Source organism: Oncorhynchus tshawytscha, linkage group LG14, assembly GCF_018296145.1.
Source record: "Oncorhynchus tshawytscha isolate Ot180627B linkage group LG14, Otsh_v2.0, whole genome shotgun sequence".
NCBI classification, from domain to species: Eukaryota; Metazoa; Chordata; class Actinopteri; order Salmoniformes; family Salmonidae; genus Oncorhynchus; species Oncorhynchus tshawytscha.
Genome location: NC_056442.1, coordinates 35,635,068 through 35,655,223, shown reverse-complemented (window position 1 = coordinate 35,655,223; position 20,156 = coordinate 35,635,068). Strand labels below are relative to the sequence as shown.

Here is a 20,156-nt window from a genome sequence, read left to right as displayed (position 1 = left end):
GCGAAAAACGCCACCTGGGGGAGAAGACAGATTTTGGGCGCAGTTATCCCTCTCATTCGCCTTTTCCTCTCTGATGTGATGGATAGCCGCTGTCTAACCAAGCGCTGTTAATTCAAATTCAACTCTTTGGCCTCAAACAAACATATTTGGCTTGACTGCATTTGATCAGTTAGATTAACGTTTGAAGATGAAGATGAATGAAGATAGAAATTACAGAGGACACAGACAGTGACTTTCCCTTGAAATAAAGGCTAAAAACACTTATGTAGAATTAATCAGATTATCAAAGAATGCTCAGCTTTCTCTGACTGCACACATCAAACAAAAGAGAATATCACTTTGTTATTTTATCTTGTTATTTTGGGTATTTGCAACAAAGGATTGGTCCAAAATTGTGGCACAGGGGCACCCCCCCCCCCCAGAACCGCCACCGACGACATCCCTAACATTAGTCAGTCTCAATAATGCTAGATCAAGCACAGTGCGAAAGGGGGTACTGGTGGATGCTCTAGTATTTGTTAATGCCTGCCCTTCCCTACTGTATGTGTTACAACATAAAAGGAGGATCTTGAGAGTCAGACAGCATCCTGTCACAAGCAGTTGGCCGAGGAGGAACTACCTTTACAATACGACAGTATCTTTGCAGACAAGAATCCAAAACAAAACCTCTTCTAGAATGGTATGGGAGACCGTTTATTTATACGATATTCAATCAAATGTATTTCGGCATGGATGGTGATGTCCTAGTTTATGTTGTAAAGATTTTTAGGCAGGCGTACATTTATTTTTGCTACTCCCCTCCTATCACCCCACACCCTCTTGACACAGGAAGTTTTTTTGTCCCATGATGCAACAAAAGCACTTCCTGGCCTCAATATATCACTTTAAGATTTTGTTATGAGCTTTGCGTTCATGGAAACTTGAATTTCAGAAATCAAAACAAGTTGCTCTAAAACCTATTTTTCTGTATCCCTCCCTTTCTCTCTCTCCCCCCAGTCTGCCCTCCACTCTCTCTCTCGGTCTCTCTCTCTCCCCCCAGTCTGCCCTCCACTCTCTCTCTCGGTCTCTCTCTCTCCCTCTCAGTGAAATATGACAGAACTTTCAATGATGTAGCCTGACAGTAGCAATATAACCAACATATACAATTACAATGTGTCAGAACTTCCCACGGTTGATGAACTTGTTTCACTTTTACATTCTAGTCAAGCTCTTTGGTTGTGTGCGAGGTGGATGAGAGTCTGAAAGAAAAACTGAAGAAGTTTTGATTTCGAAAAGAGACCAACAATGCAGCCATCCTGAGTGAGTAAGACTTCATTGAAACCATGTTCCTCAGTAGCCCAACTGTCACCTGTTTCACCTAATTAAAAAACAAAAACATAATAAACCTAGAAACAGAAACATACTGTGTCTAGGACTCAATATAGAATAATGATCCTATTCCCTCAGTGAAAATTGACATGGAGAAACAGCTTGTGATCCTGGAGGAAGAGTATGAGGCAAGTCACATTGTCTTTCTGAGATGTTGAATATCCCATACTGAGTTAATAATTACTCAAATCCATCCACACCTGTATCAATACAAGTTCAACTCAAAACACACACTCACATTTCAGGACATCTCCCTGGATGACCTGAGGAATGAACTTCCAGAGCAGCAGCCAAGATATCCTTTTATAACATATCGGAGTGATACAGCAGAATCTGTTAACCTCATATTCACCAGCACTGCCAGTGTTGAGTTGTATCATTGACCAGTGATTGGATCTCCTTGACAATATAGTGTACATTCATTGTTTACAGCTACAAATACATCCATACAGATGGCAGGGTGTCCTACCCGCTGTGTTTCATATTCTCAAGTCCAGTGGGTGAGTCAACCACCCTAATTCAGTGAACAGCCAATTAAGTGAAGGATTAGCATTAGTGTACTGCAACATCCCTTTGAACAAAATAACTTTTGGAAGGTAGTAAGTGATAATTGAAAGTAATGAGATTCAATCAATATTTATCATATGGAGAGATCAAAAAGGTTCAGTGGACAGACATCTGTAGCTTATGCACCCTCCTCATCTCAACAGGGTGCAAGCCTGAGCAGCAAATGATGTACGCAGGCAGCAAGAACCAACTGGTCTCCGCAGCAGAGCTCACAAAGGTCAGGACTATTTTCTGTTTCAAGTATTGACTGACAATTATGATCGGAGCTTAAGTCCAACCCTAAACTCACAAAATAGAGAAGGTATAATAGAAAATGTTCAGAAAATATGCATGTTTAGCCTGATCCTACCCCTTTTTCCCAATAGGTTTTTGAGACGCGAAACATAGATGACTTGTCTGAAGAGTGGCTGATAAACAAACTGTCTTTCTTTCGCTGAATAGACACTTGTGTTCACGTTAGCAAAAGTGCATGTATTGAACATACCAGTACATTAACTTCATTACTGGTTTACAATAAATTGCTTATAGTGTCACTTATGTTATTGCATTCTTCTTCCTTAGTTGTACTCAGAAACCATTATTACCAGCCTGGTTGCCAGTCTTTCTGCTCTCTTTTGTTGACATGGTAGCACAAACAGATCTGGGACCAGGCTACATTACCACCACTTTGGAAGGAACATTTTTTCCAGGAATACATGTTCATCAATAAAGAGGGGACTTTGGAGAGGGTGACTGTTAGCAGTATAAGAAACATACAGGCATAAATGTTGTAAAATCAGCTACCACCATTTATTTACAATGTCTAGATGTTAAGAGAAGTTTCCATCATACAACTGAATTTATACAGGTTAATAGTAGCAGTTTCTGGGAGGGAAACAAGAAATTGGCAGAAAAAGAGAATGTTCTTTTGAAAGTTTAGTTCAAAACGTAAAAAACAAAACTTTCCCACATTTTATTGGCTGTTCCTATTACATTTATAATGCATTGTATCCTCAAAATGCTAAGGACAAAGAAAAACAGATTTAACAGGTTTAACACCTGAAAATTAAACAGAAAAAATGTTTCTGCTTTCACATCACTAAGTACCTCATATTAAAGTGAGAAATCTACAAACCATAAAGACAAACTGACTTAAAAATAACAGCTTAAAAGAACAAAATAAATTTGTTTAATTTTGTTCAATGAAGCATGTACTGTACACAGCGACTAAGATAGTAGCTCCAGCTATATCTATGAACAAAGGTCTGAGATTTGAGTAAGTGACATTTACAGGTACCCAAAAGCCTTGTAGAAGTCCCTTAGAGGTTGTGTCTCTCCTAAAAAAGTAGCAAACTAACATTCAACAGGAATGAGTTGCTAGCCTGGGACTCAGTCTGTAAAAACATGGCTGTTCTGAGGGTGGGGCTTGTCAGCGTGGGCTAGCTGGAGCTCGAGGGTGAGGCATGGTGTGCTGGCATTGTCACAGTAAGAAGGCTCTTATTCACTGTCACTGCCATCGCTGGAGTCTGAGGCCTGCTCACTGCCACTCCCGCTCTGGGCACGGCCACCCTCTGAGTGGTCACTACCGCTACTGTGAGCCGGAGACACGCTCCTACTCCTCTCCCTATGGCTCTCCTTCTCCTCGCTCCCACTGCCCTCCTCCCCACTGCTCCGGGCTGCTCCATTCTTGGGCTCGTTGTCGTCGTCATCACTGTCGTCGTCGCTACCGAAGATTTCCACCTCATCCGCCAGCTTGACCTCCTCCTCGCCACTCTCACTGCCGCTACCACTGGCCTTCCTCCTCCGCTTCACTCCCTCTTCATCATCCTCAGCTCCACTCCGCTTTCCATCCTCATCCTCCCTGTCAGAGTCACTGTCAGAGTTGTCTCCCTCGCTCTCGCTGCCCTTCTCATCACCTGTGAGTGGAAATAAACAGATAATTAATTCATATGGACCTAAGAAGCAGCCTCAGACACAGTGGTAAACATTGGGGAGGACAGAGGGGAGAGACTGACCAGAGTCCTGCAGTTTACCCAAGTCCATGTCCTCTTCTTCGTCCTCTGGTTCATGGTTCTCCAGCTGAGCCTTACGCGCATCCTAATGGACACAAAGACAGATGTCATGATTACTCAGATGTCTGCAAATGTATACTTCTCTGCTTATGTCCAGCACTACCTGCTCATCTCTATCAGTGTTGAGGTCCACTTATTAAGTAAACACAGTAGTTTCCACAGATTGAAAGTAATGCTCAGTGTAGAAAATAGGCATAATTAGCAGTCTCACCTGTGCTTCCAGCTCCTTGTCATTCATGTCTCTGTGCTTACACACCAGCACAGCGTTTGTAGTAGACTGGGCTCCAGCCTTAGCTCTCCTCTTACTCAGCCGTACTCTGCAATCCAGGATAACACAGTCAGGCCAACAACCTTCTTCACAGGTGGTGTCCTCAGGCCAAAACAAACTAACTTAACCCACCCTAGCAAATACAAATCTACCAGAATAATGTGACTCTCTCTTCAAAGAGAATCCCATGTCACCTCCTGCCAATGTAAACCCAACAGACCCCACTATGAGACCCCCCCATCCAAGCCAGTGGTTACCTGGTCTCCAGCTCGTTGTAGTAGACTCCATCTCCATCTCTGAAGATAAAGAAGTAGTTCTCCTCGTAGCCCTTGCTGGCTTTGTTCTTCACATTCCAGTTGTACTCCCTGGCTATCTTATAGTCATACCTAGAACACACACACCATCACACCTAGTTCAATGTTACAGTAAGTGTGCTTCAGAGATTCCAAAATCCTAATGGTTTGATCCTTGGACAAGGTGAACCAAGTAGGTATGAGGAAGTAGACAATGGCAATGTGAAACCTGAATATTATTGATAGGGATAGTTAACATATCAGTAGAATGGTTGGTGTCCTGTCTACTCAAGGTTAGTGTAAATGCTTGTTGGATTACTCACAGATCATCAGGCATGTAGTCCAGCTCCTCATCCACGTCTCTCTTGCGCTTGCGAATCGTTTCCTCATTGGGCAGGAAGTAGGCCACAAACTGGTTTCCTTCCTCATCCATCATACCTCTGCAGGGCACAACAAACAATTCAAAACACAATGTAAAATTGTCATAGTGCCGGACAGTCACACACAAAAAAAACTGAAAAAATAAAAAAAATCACAGGCACACACAATGTGGCATTGTTTTGTCCTCACCTAATCATGGCCTGTGACATCATCTCCACACCTTGGGGTGCTGACATGTCTTTAGGAGCAGGATCAGAGTCGAAGATTACCTGAGCACACGGGTTGATCCACATCTGGGGAGCAGAGAACAGAACACACAAATTCTTACTCTTTACCAAAACACAATAGGGCTAGACAACAACAGCTAAACGTATCCAGATTAGAACAGATAAAGGAACCAATGACTGCCCAGAAACAAAGACCAATACAATGGTACTGCATGTCCTGTTGAGCGTCATGGGTGCTCACCTTGAAGTCAGGGAACACAGGCATCACCTCCACAGGAGTGACTCTGGGTTTACTGTAGTGCTGGGCAATCTGGGGGAAGAGGATGAACACCACGTATGACGTACAGATGTAGGATCTTAATTTGATCACTTTTGTTGCTGAGAATTTTCCTTCACCGCAGGAAATTCTGATGAGCTTCGCAATTTACTTAAATCCACTGAAAAACCACACTGACAGTTATATTAACAGTATCCCACTTTTCATGTCACCTCATTTTGACCAGCTAATAGCCTAACCACCGATAAAGAAACATTATGGACTAAACATTAAAATGATGTTGCTGCAGGATTATTTTGCCTGCGACAATATAGGTACAATTAAGATCCAACATCTGTCCAATAACTTTGATGGAATGAAAGAGGATATTGCAATCGTCATATTAGAAGGAGCATACAATGAACGGTGTGATCTCTGTGTAGCTGGACATTGACGGTTACTGTAAGATCTATTTAGACTGAATATAGCACAGTAAATTGTGCATAGCCAAACAAGGGGCACTCTCACCGGTTTCTGTGCATCCTCAAAGGTCTTTTCAATTGCAGCAATCTGGCTGTCCCTATCCTTGTATATCTCCTCCTCTGTGAACTGCTGTTTGACAGACACACCGATCCTAAGGACAGAACACATAGGTCATAGAAGGGGTGGGACAAACAGAAAACACTACAAGATGGGAAGTGTGTATGCTGAATGTGGTGGTTAGCTAGCCTGTTAGGTCACACTCACTTGACTTCCACTTTCTCATTGGAGACACCATATCTGTTGAACTCTGTAGAGATGTACTCAGTCTTTCTCATCCACGGGACCACCTTGGCGTGCTGCTGAGATCTACAGGAAGACAAACACAAGGCTCATAGCACAGACCCCAAGTCATTAAGATTTTCATTGAATTTTGTCTCAAAGACACTGTATTGACTGGTACACAGTCTGTATCCAAACCTTTTCGAGCTGGATGGAGCTGTGATGTCTTCCTCCAATAACTTCTCATCAGCTGGATCAAGAAGAACTAGAAAAATAAGGATGGGACGATTCTAAATCAATACTACACAAGCTTCAAGTAACTACCACAAAAATATATTGACTATTTGGTATAACAACGTGTGTTTGTGTCATTCAGAAACATACTGCTGGGGTCGACGCGGTAGGTGTCTGGGTTAATGAGGTCGATGGTGACGCCAAGGTCAGGCTCAGTAAGCAGTTCATGTTTGTGTTGCTTCTCTAACGACGTAGCCTTGTACTGGACAAACCTGTCAACACCAGACAGGGCAACGTCAGAGTCAGCTACAGTGGCAGTACAGTATTTATGGGAGAAGGCTTAGAAAATAAAAGCTGCACACTGTGGTTACAACAACTATACATTTAATAGACATTAACATCTTGACTGACCTTTATGGTAGAAGGAACAAGGGTTTTTACCTGTGCTGGTCAAATGGATATGTGATGAATTTGGGATCAAATGGGATGTCAGGCAGGCTGTTGCAGTACTTTACCCGACAGACCACTCCAGACCTGGGAGATTGGTTGGGACAAACACGGAGTCACACATTTCAAAAGTGTACAAAGAACAAGTAGCCATCAAAAGCATATTCTATCAAGCATTGATGCCTCAGAACCCAAACTGATAACTACCTAATGGTCATATGGGTTTTGATCTGGCCATGATATCACCAGCCCTCCACACACTTTGTATTTAAAACACACAATAGCTTGAGCTGTAACTGAATCACTCTTGTTTTAACATGGAAAACAAACTGCATGCATACCTCTCTGGAACAGTTCTGTGTGATGAACTCCTAGTCAAGTAGAGAGAAAAACAAGTGTTGTTAGCTACACACTCAGCTGATAGATTGAAGAAAAAGAAAAATAGCACAGCCCCCCCCCTATTTTGACTTATGTTAACTTATCACGGGACAATCAAAACATATGTAAATTATGATGATTGCTAACCATCCATGTCGTCATTAGCTAACGTTATCTAGTTGCGGAAAAGAAAATACATAGGAGAGGATATTTACCTGTGACCGTCTGAGTCTCGCTGTGCTTGTGTCTGGATAGTTGGAGCCATGATATTAAAATAATGACCACGATTGGAAGAACAGTTTCTTAGAAATTCAGACAACCGTTCAAGTCACTCCTTACTAAAACACTTTACCTGAAAGAAAGAGAAACTCTGTTGATTACTTAGCTAGCTACTTACTCCAAAGTACTCAGAGCTTTCGCTTTTTTTGCTTTTCTGTCCTGGCTGGATGCTCCTTACAACTAGCAGGACCCCTGATATTTTCATGGGTAGCTTCCGAGCTGCCTGAATATAATTACATCGCAGATATACGGTCAGTCTTTGCTATATCTCGTGTGTGGATTTGTGGCCGGCAGTGGAACCACAGATAGAACACAGAGACAGATATTTCACCAAATATATAAATGTGAAGCATCCGGTTAGCTGCAAAATGTATGACCATATTAGAGACACATATTTTCTTCAGATTACACAGACCCACAAAGAATTTGAAAACAAATCCAATTTTGATAAACTCCCATATCTATTGGGTGAAATACCACAGTGTGCAATCACAACAGCAACATTTGTGACCTGTTGCCACAAGAAAAGGACAACCAGTGAAGAACAAACACTGTTGTAAATATAACCTTATGTTTATTTATTTTTGTACTTCAACTATTTGCACATCATTACAACATTTAAATGTCTTTATTATTTTGGAACTTTTGTAAGTGTAATGTTTACAGTCTTTTTTTTATTTATTGTTTATTATCTCTTTCACTTGCTTTGGCAATGTAAACATATGTATCCCATGCCAATACAGCCCTTAAATTGAATTGAAATTGGAAGACCAGTGGCCGGTAGTTGGAGATGGAACGAGATGGATTTTGGCCGACATTTACTCATCAGTGAAACATTTGATCTCAATACAGTTTTTTGTTACAAACAGAGTGAACTAAGTTTGGTAGACTTCACCATTTGACAAAGTTTTTAAAAAAGGCCTTGTTTAGCAGGGGTGCAAAGGCGAATTGTTTGTGCACACGCGCACTTCAGAGTAGACGTTCCCCAAAGAAATATGCAAATGTTTGCTAGAATGCACCAATAGGATCTCGCTAACTCGTTCTTGGCTCTGCCCACCTCATTGCTTTTTCTGCCCACTATGGCTCATTTGTTCTCATTTGAAACAACGGGCTGTGGTCCATCTTGGTTAACTCACAAAAATCTTTGGTGGTACCATGAACTGCCCCGTATCAATTTATGCGATTCTACTTTAGAAAGCAACATACTAAAATAACACATCACTACCCTCTACTGTATTGGAATATAACATTGAGAAATTATATACCGACCATCAATCTGCAGCAAATCTGAAACTGTTTGAAATAGTAGTACAACAAGCTTGGAAAATGTCTTCAGATGCAAACAAATAAAACCAAATGTACCATTGGTGTCACTGCCCAGTTTAACCCAACATGCCACTTTCCTAAACAAGAAGAAGTCAACATTACAAAGACAAGACTTGTGTTAGGCTATGACGGACATTACAGAAGGATGATCTTCAATGAAGACAATTTAAAAGTTATGAACAGGTACAAGTCAAAATGTGGAATTCATCTAAGGTTTGTAATCATTTTCCACATTTGCTAGAAGAGCATTCATGACATTATTAGTGTGGTGTGAGCTTTACAACAGCAACAAAAAAAACAGAAAAGCTACAAAAAAGCTACATTCAACATTTTAGTTTGAGCGCAAATGACAAAATACTGATGAGTGCATATTATATTATCGTCATGTTGGAAGATTTCCAAGAGTAAAGTTTTTAATTGAATATGTGTATCATGTCAATAATGTTGTTCGTGTTTTACATAGCAAAGCAATCCAGTGACACTGTCATGTAAGTGCCCAGACTGAAGCAGATTATGTATAGACACAGATGTGAAAACAAATCAACTAAAATGTGTACAACCATGATAATGTGCAAGTCTGCCAAAATCCACAAAAATGACATTGACTATGGACTAAACCTCATGTAAAAATATTTTTTCAAAGCATCTGCCAAGTGTTTTTCCACAATGTTTAACCTGTATCACATATTAACACAGACAATGGAAATAGAACATATGTATGATGGTTCATGCTTTGGTGGGGAACACTTAGCTGCCACACTATGCACCTATTCCACAGTTACGGCAGGATCCCCTCCCTGGTTCTTCTTGCCAAGCTGGGTGTCTCTGCCCATATCCAACAACAATCCAACTGCATTCAATGCAGTTTCTTCATGTTGACAATGACCATGCGGTAAATCTAGGAGGGAACCAGGAGCAGGGAGGTAGAAAAAGACTACTGATTCTCATTATTTTATAGGAGCGTCTCAAACATACAGCTCCCATCCTTTTATATCAGGAGAGAACAATCCATTATGTGCTGTTCCTCATATGCTTTCGCTGTCTCAGGTCTGCATCTGTCCAGAGGGATCCACTCTGTGGAAAGGGGACAATGGAGACTTCATTCATGAAAGTGTCAAGAACTCAACCTGATCATGCCCATTCTCTTTGTCAGTATCGGTAAACATATTCTTGCAATGTGCTACATGGTAATAACTATTAATAACAGTATAGTTTTCCATTTCAGATACAAGTTATAATACTGCATTTCATCTGATCACACCCATGAACAGACAGAAATCAATATTAGGATTCACCTGCTCAACATGTATAGCATTTGGCCGGGGTCATCTGCAAATACCCTGTAGTAACACAATGAGAAAGGAAGGTCAGTTTGATACTTCATCTGGATATTTGTAAGACGATTAAGAATCAGCAAGTTGCTTGTGTGTAAAATATGATTGAGTACGCATACCCATCTCCCCAGTGATAAAATGCCTGGTCCTGGTAGAAGATGCATAGGAACAGCCACACGCTTATGGTCTCCACCCAGAAGATTACGAAAATGAACCATAGTGAGGAGACTAGCAGCTCACACACCATCCTGGGGCTTCTACAATGAGAAATAACAGAGAGAGGGGAGTTAAACCATAGGGAAACATAACACTACAGTCCTCTACAGACCAATAGAGAGGGTATTGGTAGGAGCAACATGACTACAGCTAGTCCTAAAGAAAGATAACAATATTAAACAAAATACATATTAGATATTTATTGCAAACAGGGTTTGGTTTTTGGTTGAAAGCAAGGACATTTCAGGGATTATCAACACTAGTATTCAAGCCCAAACCAAACAAGCAGAATGTTGGTCTTTGCCAACTAACAGATGCCCGAGCTAAGTATGGATGAAAGTTGATCAGCCGTGTTCAGTGAGGGGGTAACTAGCTGATCGCTAACTCTCAATCTGGTGACATGTATCATAACCAGCTAACAAGAAATATTGGAAATAAAGTATCTTACCTTTTAATCGTGATGGGAGCAGATTTAACGTTATCCAAGTCCGTGAATATCAGTGACATTCATGGAGGCAAGCTGTTTAGCTAAACTTGTTTGTTATAGCTAGCTAGCTATTCACAATGCCACAGCTAGCTAGCAATTAGCACCAGCTGACTGGGAGTGTTTTGTATTGTTGGCTAGCTAGAACAGTTAGCTAGCTTGCTTAATAACTAATTTGAGATTTTAATATGATTTCACTTGATCAAATATAACATTGTATAGCTATTTAGCCAGATAACATGCATGTTTTCGTTGTTCAAGGACAGTTTTGCCTGCATGCTCCAGCAAATGTTACCAGTGAGTTGAGTTTCCGGGAGTCAGAATCCGCAATTACTGCACAGAATTTGGGGAGCAAAGATTTGATCGACAAGCACTAGTCTGGGTACCAGTCTTAAACTATCATTCCACTCCTCGCCACTCGGTGTCATTATGTGTGTAACGTTAGCGATTTCAGTGCCAATAGAAATTGTATTTTAATTTGTATTAGGGTATTGCATTTTCATTTAATATTTTAGAATTTGTAATGCACAGATTGAATATTTGAATTCATAAATGTAACTTGTATTTGAAAAAAAGTCACCAGCAAGGATAGCCTACTCATTAATAGAGCGTGGTTTTCGAACCACCTCAGTCACATTTCAGACCCCTTTGATCTCATATTCAGAGATTCGAGCCCTGAATGCTGAATGGCTGACAGCCGTGGTATATTAGACCGTATACCATGGGTATGACAAAACATTTATTTTTACTGCTCTGATTACGTTGATAACCAGTTTATACTAGCAATAAGGCACCTTGCGTGTTTGTGATATATGGCCAATTTACCACAGCTAAGGGCTGTGTCAGGCACTCTGCACTGTCGGGCTTAAGAACAGCCCTTAGCCGTGGTATATTGGCCATATACCACACCCCTCATGCCTTATTGCTTACATATAACTGACTGGGTTCGAAATCAGGCCTACAGCACAACAAAAACACTTTATGTGGCAAACAGAAGCAGAAGGATCTGTGCACCCCATTTAATGAGAGTGCAACAGAGGTGGTTTGGAGATCTATGCATGTGATGAGCAACCTAGCCTGAGATCTGGAAACATTATGTGTTAGTTTAACTCTGGTTTTAATGTCTATGGTTTGACTGATGGGGTTCTAATTTAGATCTCCTCTGCACCAGACAATGCAACTTTTCAAGTCTCAGAGTTACTTATCACATGATCTTGGCTTTAGCTCAACAGGCTAACACAGTCTTAATCCAGTCAGTCACATGTTAACCTTATAATGAATACCCTTGCTGAAAGACCTGAAACTAACAACATCTAACAAACTAACACATGTCAAAGGCCTTTTTGAATAGCACAATGGGTTGAAATGCCTCAAAAGGGCAGTCACGTGTTTATGAGGCAAAGGTCCTGAGTTCGAGTCTCCATACGAGCTGAATCAGGGGGAAACGCTACTCGTTAAGCAAGCAGTGTGTCATCCTTTACATGAACTTATCTCTATAGGCTTTAGCTAAGTGGGCTAACACAGTCTTGTGCCATGCAGGAGACCTGGTTTGAACCCAGTTAGCCACAAGAGCAAGATTAAATAGGGAGTGGAAAGGCTGTCCGTAGAAGGGCTATGACAGCCAGGGCTATTCAACTATATTCTTATCGGGGCCAAAGTGCTTTTCTTTACACTCCTAACACACCCTGTGATCATCATAGAGGGGAACAGAAGGCATATTCATGTTCCAGAGTTGTAGCTTTCAGGAATGGGGTTATACCAGGGTTCAAATGCTAGAGACAAATTCATAGGAAGAATAGAGATTCAAGATGCCAAATTGGCTTCAAAAACCACCAGAAGCTTCTGATTCTGTAAAAACTACACTTAAAAATATATTTATTATGCTCCAAATTCAAACAACAGGACACAAGTTATATACTAAAATTACTTTATTACAGCTGATTTCTGTTCAATATTCCTCTGCCAGCACAATAGTAATTATAATACAAACAAAATAGTACATTTGATCCTAGTTTTTATTCTTCTGTTTTATGAATCTTTTTACACATTTCCACTTACTTTTTTGTATTTTTTGTTGGTGAAAATGTATGTATAATCTTCATAATCTTTCAGACATTCAATAACAGGTTTCACAATCTATACATTTTAATACAGGTTATATAAGAGTTGTAGTGGTAATGTTGTGCCAAGGAAGAATACTGACATCCTCATAGAAATGGACCCTCTGTTTTCATAAGTAGCCTGTCACCATCTTTTTAAGCCTCTACATTGGCCATCTGACCAGAACGGCTCATATCATGCAATTTCTAAACATTTCATGCCATCAGCCCAAGCCAAGGGTAATGTTAGGTAACTCTTGAGATGAAACAATGCAGTGGTGTTTGGGCTTGGCAGCTCTGGTATGGCACAGTGTTTGACCAGAGGGAGGACCTCCATTTTTCTTTAGCTTGTTTCTCACTCAGTATCCCATACTTTCAGTCAGTAGGACAAAAGTTGACAACATCAATGTTAAATGATAATTGAAAACATTATTCAGGTTGGTGGAGAAGCCTTGTAAATTATTACAACAAATATGAATAAAAGTATCTAAGTAGTCTCACAATTGGGGGGGGGGTTATTAACAAAATGGTGTGACGGGTTGGCAATCAATCTCATATGAGATGAAGTTTCATTGGCGTTTAGTGCTTTCCGGGATCCTTGGGACGTCCCTACCCAAACTTTTACCATTTTAAAATATCAACTTCAATGGGGTAGGAACGTCCCAAGGATCACAGATAGCAAGGACCTTTCATTGGCCTGACATGAACCATTGGCCCGAAAAAGCTGTTGACCTGAACAAGGGCTAGGTCTCAATAATCAGAAATACCGCTCCTTTTTCTCCCCTGGCCACTATTCATAAAAGACTTGTTGGGTATAAGCATTACACTGGTAAATTAACCTATTGAGGCTTTTGACCTCTGTGGTTACAAATGAAAGGAAACAAGAGGTGGAAGGTTTTGGAGAGTATTGGGACACACTCACAGCCCCATGTACTGTAACATAATGAGACCCATGCTTGCTTTTTGGAAAGGACAGTTGGATATGATCCAGAGGCAGATATGGGAGAATTGTAATGAGGGATTAGAGTCTGCAACCATTTAAAACAAACTTCTCCTACGTCTCAAAAAATAAACAAAACTTCCCAGCATCTTTGTGCCCCTGAAATCAAGCATGTTTTTGCTGCACAACTGCAGGATCACATTCAATAAGAACAAACAGAATAGTTAATAATCTGGTGGATGTGACTGTAGAAAGGGTGGAATAGGAGAAAACATACCAGAGGTATCAAGACTCACTGCAATGAAAGGCTTCATGAGGGGGCAATGACTAACAAAGTGTGTGACAGTAAAGGAAAATGACAGTGTAGGCTATGCATGCACAGGAAGCAGTAAGAGTCAGCGTACACACAACCAAGCTCACTTTTCATCAGTTACTTTTACAGACCCTCATACCAATCTCAACGTTGTTTAATATTTGGTTAGTGTCTGTCAACTTAAATAATGTTAGTCTTACAGATTATTTGTTATTTTCTTTTTCACAATGCAAGTTTAGTTTTAAAATGTTTAATCTCTTAAATTGTATATATACACACAATATGAACATTTCACCCCACTTTAATGAAAAGACGATACATTTCCTAAGATATCTGCATCTCTAGGACTTTTTAAGCCTCGTGGCCTTTTCAATATATATACGTTTTGAAAGTGTTTTAGATTCCCAGATAGTTACCCTCATAATAAATGCAGACTTGGTGTGTGAGGGAATGCAGGTTGAGAAAAGAGGGGAACCAAAATGGCATAAACTCACCCTGAAAAAAAAAACAGTTAGGGGAAAATACCAAAAAGTGAAGAACATGTACATGGATAGAACCCACTGTAGGTGTCCAAGTAAATAACTATATAAGTGCTTTGCCACCTTTAAAGATGGAATCTGCATTAGGGGAAACTGTGCCACTGCCCGCCCCAGCACCTTTGTTATTGTTTTGTGGACAAAACTAATGAGAGGCGCGTTGAGCAGTGTGGCAAAATAATTATTGCACGTGCAATGATGTCTGGGGGTGGGGGGGAGTTAGTTTTTTTGCAGTAACTCCTTTCTTGTTGTAATATCCCAAATGGACATGGCAGTGTCACCATCAAGGTTTCCAGCTTTAACCACTTTTTAACCACTCACCAACATAAGTGTAGAATGATCATTTAGTGTGAGTGTTATATTTACATGATGAACACCAGTAACAAGTATATGAGCTTCATTCACCTGCCATTGTTACTTTTAGGGTGGTGAGATGAGCTCTTTTTTCCTGATTGCTGAGTTCTTAGTTTTGCTCAAGTTGTGGAACATTATCATTTTAAACACTTTGACTGCCTAACATTAACCAGCTCCCACAAACATGTACTCCTTGCCAAGCCTGCTGTTATGGTCAAAAAGAGCCTTCACATAGAGATTAGATCGTTCCTTTTCAAACACATTCTGAAACCATGTTACTTTTTTTTCTACTTATGGAAGCTCTGCTCTACTGTGCCCACTGCTTTCATGTTAAACCTGGCCTGGAAATTTTGTGCGAAAGGTGTTTTTCAACCAAGCATACAATAGAAGTCCTTTAACTAACCCCGTCACCATACTCTATAATCTGTTTTGTTCTTGTCCAACATGAATCCTCCAGAGCCATAGAAATGTGTCTACATACTGGTAACTCACTTGTAATTAACCCCAGGCATTCAAATCCTGATTCTGTATCGGACTTTAAGGTCAACTATTAGCTAGACTTTTCAACTTCCTCACTTCAACCACATAATACCAACACACTATATGCATCCCTCGGGTTGCTGTGCTTAAAATAAAGTCAAACTACCATCTGTTTTACTGTATACATTTTTTTATACTGTATAAAGTGCTTTGACAAGGCAGCAGTATTTAAAGGCACTAAAATAAAATCAACTGATAAATGTCAGGGTTCTTAAAGGCATTACAGAGTCTTTGCTCTTGTATCTGACAATCATGTAGCCCAGCATGAATTATACTGATCCTCCTTCATTCAGCCAACTAAGGTGAAACTCACAATCTGTCATCCTCCGCACAGCAGAGACACCCAGAACCAGCCCTCAAGTAGCTGTATGCATGATATTATCACCTTCAGAACTTCTGTTCAACTGATCACTTCACAAACCTCCTGATATCGACATCCTTTTCAGAGGTACATGAGGACAGATGATGGGATCCTCTCATCCTGAGGTACATCATTTTCATTGAACGATGCCAACATCTGTGCAAACTAAATGGAAGCTAGTTTGAAGTGTAATAATTGAATCAATCTGAGCTGAACTAAAACATGCAAGTTTTACACTGAGAATAAATGATCAGTATCAGGGCATAGAAAGGCACCATCTTACTGAGCATTAACATACATATACACTTTTAGCTGTTAGCTAAGCCTTTTGTTTATTATGGCTCTGCCATGTCCCTCTGGTTTTGGCTGATGTAGTAATGCTATGAGAGACACCCACCCACTTGGAAACCCTAAACAGTGAAGATTTGGATCTACTGTAGGTGGGCTATTATGGCCTAAGGAACGGTTGACAATAAGTGAAGACTGCAGCCTAGTGGCCGGCATCACACAGTACAGTAGTACAGAACTGAGTTGAATATGGCCATAGTTGAAGCTATGGTCAGCCTGGCCCCTAACGTTGCATCCGAAACAGACAAATAAAACATTCATATTCTGCTTTAGTGTTCTTATTGGCAAATGGATGGATTAGCAGCTTAAACTCCCACAGGGAGGTGTAAAATAAAATGCAGATCACTAAATGCTGGCAAAATGCTCATTGATATAAAAAGATTCACTGTCTGTTACTGCTTCTCCAATATATTAAATGTAAACACTGAGCTTTCAAATGGCAAGTGTAACTGAATTTCACAACAAACATCCTACCTCAATGATATAACCTCTGCTAAAAAAAACTATCTTGCTCTTACCAGCTGCAATTTCCCCCAAAATATTTTCTTTCTTAAGATAAAAAACAGACAAATAAGAACAGTTCAACATAATTTGACTAATTCTACAAAACCCTTAGATCCTTGTATGTGAAAACTAAAAAAAATCCTATCCACAAAATGGCCCCACATTCCTGCAACAGGGGTTGATAGTAACTAAGTTGTGAGATGTTTAATAACAACTGTCTAGCTTAAAATAGGTTTGGCTACAAGAACAAAAGCGAGTTTCATGGAAGCTGACCATAATACAAGCCAACAACATTGTGTCCCAGTGTCACTCACATCCTCAAACCTAAATGATCATTTCAAACCAACCTAAATGATCATTTCAAACCAACTTGAATTTGTTTCAGGTATTGTCAAGGAGCTCTATACGGTATCTGTGCAGTTCTTTAAATCTCTCCCTATTAAAATCTTTTCGAATGCAAAACATTCTTCTGATTTGGAAAGAGAAACAATCTCAGCTATTTAAAATAACCATAAAAACAGGCTGGCATAAGGAGAATAAAAAATATTTTAAAATCAAGTAACTGGATAGATGGGCCAATGTATTATCAAATTTGGAGCAGGGGAATTTCATGGGCTGTCTTAGCTTGCTGTGATTAATAGACACTACATTAAAAAATAAACGCAGTTAGCAGATGTCAAAAGGCTTTTTGACAGTGGTCTCAGTGGTGGAAGGGGGGCAGTGGCACATATATGTACATGAAAATGATTTCTAAGTGAGAGAACTGTAAAATAAAGAACAGAGGAAGTATTAAGTGTTGACACTGAATGGTTTCAATAAAAACAGAAGAACTGATCTGTATGTGTGCTAATAAACTGCTGTGTAGAGGGGGTGTGCCTCTTTCAGCCCTTTTGACCTGAGCAACATTTATTTCCACACGCATCCACATCTGTACACAGGACAGGAGAGGAACGAGGGATAGGAGAGAGGGGAGGTGGAGGTGTAGCAGAGCTCAGCCCATGCTGTCCCACTCTGCAGCGCCCTACTCTGACTCTGGTGCTGGGCTGGGAGTCTATGTGTAGGACAGGTGCGACCCATTGGATATCTGAGAGTTGACACTGGTGCTCCTGCTCATAGCCTGCTCACTGCGCCCCCCTGAGGCTGTCCTGCTCAGTGCCTGGGGGCTGTTCTGCACTCCTCCACTGCCTCTGGCCCCCAGGGGCCCTGCCGAGGGGTGGCCCCACGGCTGAGGACACCCGCCTCCCTGCATGCCTTGGCCCCAGGCTTGCTGCATGGGGGACCCTCCCTGACCAGAGTGGTAGTGGTGATGGCTGCCTTGGTGCCCTGACCCTCCACTACCCCAGTGTAGCCCTTGAGAGGAGCCCCCAGAGTGGTGCTGTGTCTGGGGGTGGGCCCAGCTGCCTGGGGCCCCGGGGAAGCTGTGGCTAAAGGCTTCTGGGGAGAGGTTGGACAGCACCATGTTGTTGAAGCCTAGACGCATGCTCTCCGAGTCGAACGCTTCGATCTCCCTGGCCTGGCGCTCCAGCAGGCTACGGATCCTCTCCGAACGCTCATTCTGAAGGGCCAGCATCTCCTCCTCAATCTGAAGATACACACAGCTGCTCAGTACTATAATAAGTTCATTTCAAAATAGCACTGGTTTATCAATAATAACAGCAAACTCTGGAGCTTGAAATTAAATAAAGCCCAAATGTCAATTGAGACTTTTTGCCACTGCATCCCAAATGGCACCCTATATCCCAAATGGCACAATGCATCCCAAATGGCACCCTACATCTCAAATGGCACACTGCATCCCAAATGGCACCCTATCCACTTAAAAGTGCCCTACATTTGACCACAGTGCACTATACAGGGAATAGGGTGCAAATTGAGACGCAGCCCATGTTAAAAATATATATATATATTCCCAGTATGGAAGATCAGACCTTCTGCTCCAGTAGGGCCCTCCGGAGGGACACTCTCTGCTCCAGGTCCTTCCGCTCACGGTCGTGCTGGGCGTCCGTCTGCATCTTGATCTTGCTCTGGTAGGCGTTGAGTAGCTCCAGCTCCTGCTGCAGCTGCATCCTCAGCACCTGGCACTGAGCCTCCTGAGCCTCATCCAAACGCAGCTAGAGACAAGAGGGGAGCCAGACAGGGGGTCAGTACAATGTTAAGGGATTTTGGCAATAAGGCCCTTTATCTATTTCAACAAAAAAAGAGATCCGCAAACTAGGAGCTCAGATGAAATAATTCAATAACCAATGTTTGGACAGACAAGCTGTCTTCCTCAGGGTATAATGAAAAACTGCAGGTCACTAGTTTATATAGTGTCAAAGGACAGATACAGGTGTCTAATCATGGCTGGGTGTGGCTTGATATCATAGGTTCATTTACAGATATAAATAGAACATTTAAAAAACAAATGATAGTATACGATCATAGACAATTTGGCTACATAAGCCTACAAACATTTACAATGAACAGCAAAATCACAAGAATGTCTTCAGATCCTAGTCTACGCTGAGACCGAAGGGACCAAGGGTCTTTAAATTAAAGATTCAGGCAGCTTCTTGTTTTAACAATAAATCATCGAGGTCACCCCCTCTCCTAGGGAGGGTGATGTGTTCAATGCCGATTTAACGTAGGGACAAAATCGAGTGGTTCACTTCCAAAAAGTGGGCCACAACTGGGTAGGTTGAGTTTTTGCAGGTGCTGACCTAACATAATCGTTTTGTGTGCTTTCGTCGTAAAGCCTTTTTGAAATCGGACACTGTGGCTGGATTTACAACAAGTTTATCTTTAAAATGGTGTAAAATACTTGTATGTTTTAGGAGATTTCTGTTGTTTTGAATTTGGCACCCTGCAATTTCAAAAATGCCTATCATCAGTAGTCAGCTTTTTAGAAACTCATCCCCTCTCCTGCAGTGTTTTTAAAACCCCTGTGTGACTCACAGCCTGTGTGGAGAGCATCTCGTTGATAGAGTGGTCGTACTGCTCAGCCAGGATGGCCAGCTTGCGGGTCTGCTCCTCCTTTAGACGCTTCAGGACAGCCTTGTGGTCAGACTTTGGTGTGCTCTCCAGTAGGTGGTTTCTCAAGGCCTTGAACTGTCTGGTCTGGATCTTACATGTGTCTTGGAACTGTTTCTTAATCTGGAGCTCTTTGGACTGGGACAGAGGGAGGAGGAAGAGAGGACAAAGAACAGTGAGGGGTCAGGTCTGGAGCTCTTTGGACTGGGATAGAGGAAGAGAGGACAACAGAACAGTGAGGGGTCAGGTCTGGAGCTCTTTGGTCTGGGGTAGAGGACGAC

General features: G+C 41.4%; 3 protein-coding genes across 3 annotated transcripts in view; 1 reads left to right on the top strand and 2 right to left on the bottom strand.

The window, feature by feature from the left end:
• The first annotated feature begins 535 nt into the window (after window positions 1-535).
• On the top strand, window positions 536-2,472 carry LOC112267119 (glia maturation factor gamma). The gene is made up of 7 exons (XM_024445206.2): window positions 536-679; window positions 1,203-1,299; window positions 1,447-1,496; window positions 1,614-1,663; window positions 1,786-1,868; window positions 2,079-2,152; window positions 2,301-2,472. Coding segments are annotated over exons 2-7 (330 nt in total). The 5' UTR covers window positions 536-679; window positions 1,203-1,298; the 3' UTR covers window positions 2,373-2,472.
• Window positions 2,473-2,700: 228 nt separating this feature from the next.
• On the bottom strand, window positions 2,701-7,790 carry LOC112267118 (RNA polymerase II-associated factor 1 homolog). Its single transcript, XM_024445205.2, has 14 exons — window positions 7,448-7,790; window positions 7,196-7,225; window positions 6,849-6,941; window positions 6,558-6,679; window positions 6,372-6,438; window positions 6,159-6,260; window positions 5,940-6,045; window positions 5,397-5,465; window positions 5,118-5,221; window positions 4,871-4,987; window positions 4,512-4,640; window positions 4,198-4,303; window positions 3,930-4,011; window positions 2,701-3,830 (listed from the first exon to the last, which is right to left on the bottom strand). The coding sequence occupies exons 1-14, from the start codon at window positions 7,495-7,497 to the stop codon at window positions 3,412-3,414; spliced, it is 1,596 nt and encodes a 531-aa protein (XP_024300973.1). The 5' UTR covers window positions 7,498-7,790; the 3' UTR covers window positions 2,701-3,411.
• Window positions 7,791-12,781: 4,991 nt separating this feature from the next.
• taok1a (TAO kinase 1a) overlaps window positions 12,782-20,156 on the bottom strand; it is a 28,051-nt gene continuing 20,676 nt past the window's right edge. The window contains exons 18-20 of the mRNA XM_024445204.2: window positions 19,801-20,013; window positions 18,795-18,977; window positions 12,782-18,448 (exon numbers count right to left, since the gene is read on the bottom strand). Coding sequence (XP_024300972.1) covers window positions 17,918-18,448; window positions 18,795-18,977; window positions 19,801-20,013 — 927 coding nt within the window. The 3' untranslated portion in view covers window positions 12,782-17,917. The remainder of the gene's footprint in view (window positions 18,449-18,794; window positions 18,978-19,800; window positions 20,014-20,156) is intronic.

What these genes read in the sequence shown, in the direction of transcription:
- LOC112267118 (XM_024445205.2), bottom strand. Translation starts at nt 7,497, where the DNA reads ATGGCTCCAACTATCCAGACACAAGCACAGCGAGACTCAGACGGTCAC. An exon ending in TATCCATTTGACCAGCACAG is followed by an intron (nt 6,680 to 6,848) that starts GTAAAAACCCTT and finishes TGGTGTTGACAG; the next exon opens with GTTTGTCCAGTACAAGGCTA. An exon ending in AATGAGAAAGTGGAAGTCAA is followed by an intron (nt 6,046 to 6,158) that starts GTGAGTGTGACC and finishes TTCTGTCCTTAG; the next exon opens with GATCGGTGTGTCTGTCAAAC.
- LOC112267119 (XM_024445206.2), top strand. An exon ending in CTTCCAGAGCAGCAGCCAAG is followed by an intron (nt 1,664 to 1,785) that starts ATATCCTTTTAT and finishes AATATAGTGTAC; the next exon opens with ATTCATTGTTTACAGCTACA. An exon ending in CATATTCTCAAGTCCAGTGG is followed by an intron (nt 1,869 to 2,078) that starts GTGAGTCAACCA and finishes TCATCTCAACAG; the next exon opens with GGTGCAAGCCTGAGCAGCAA.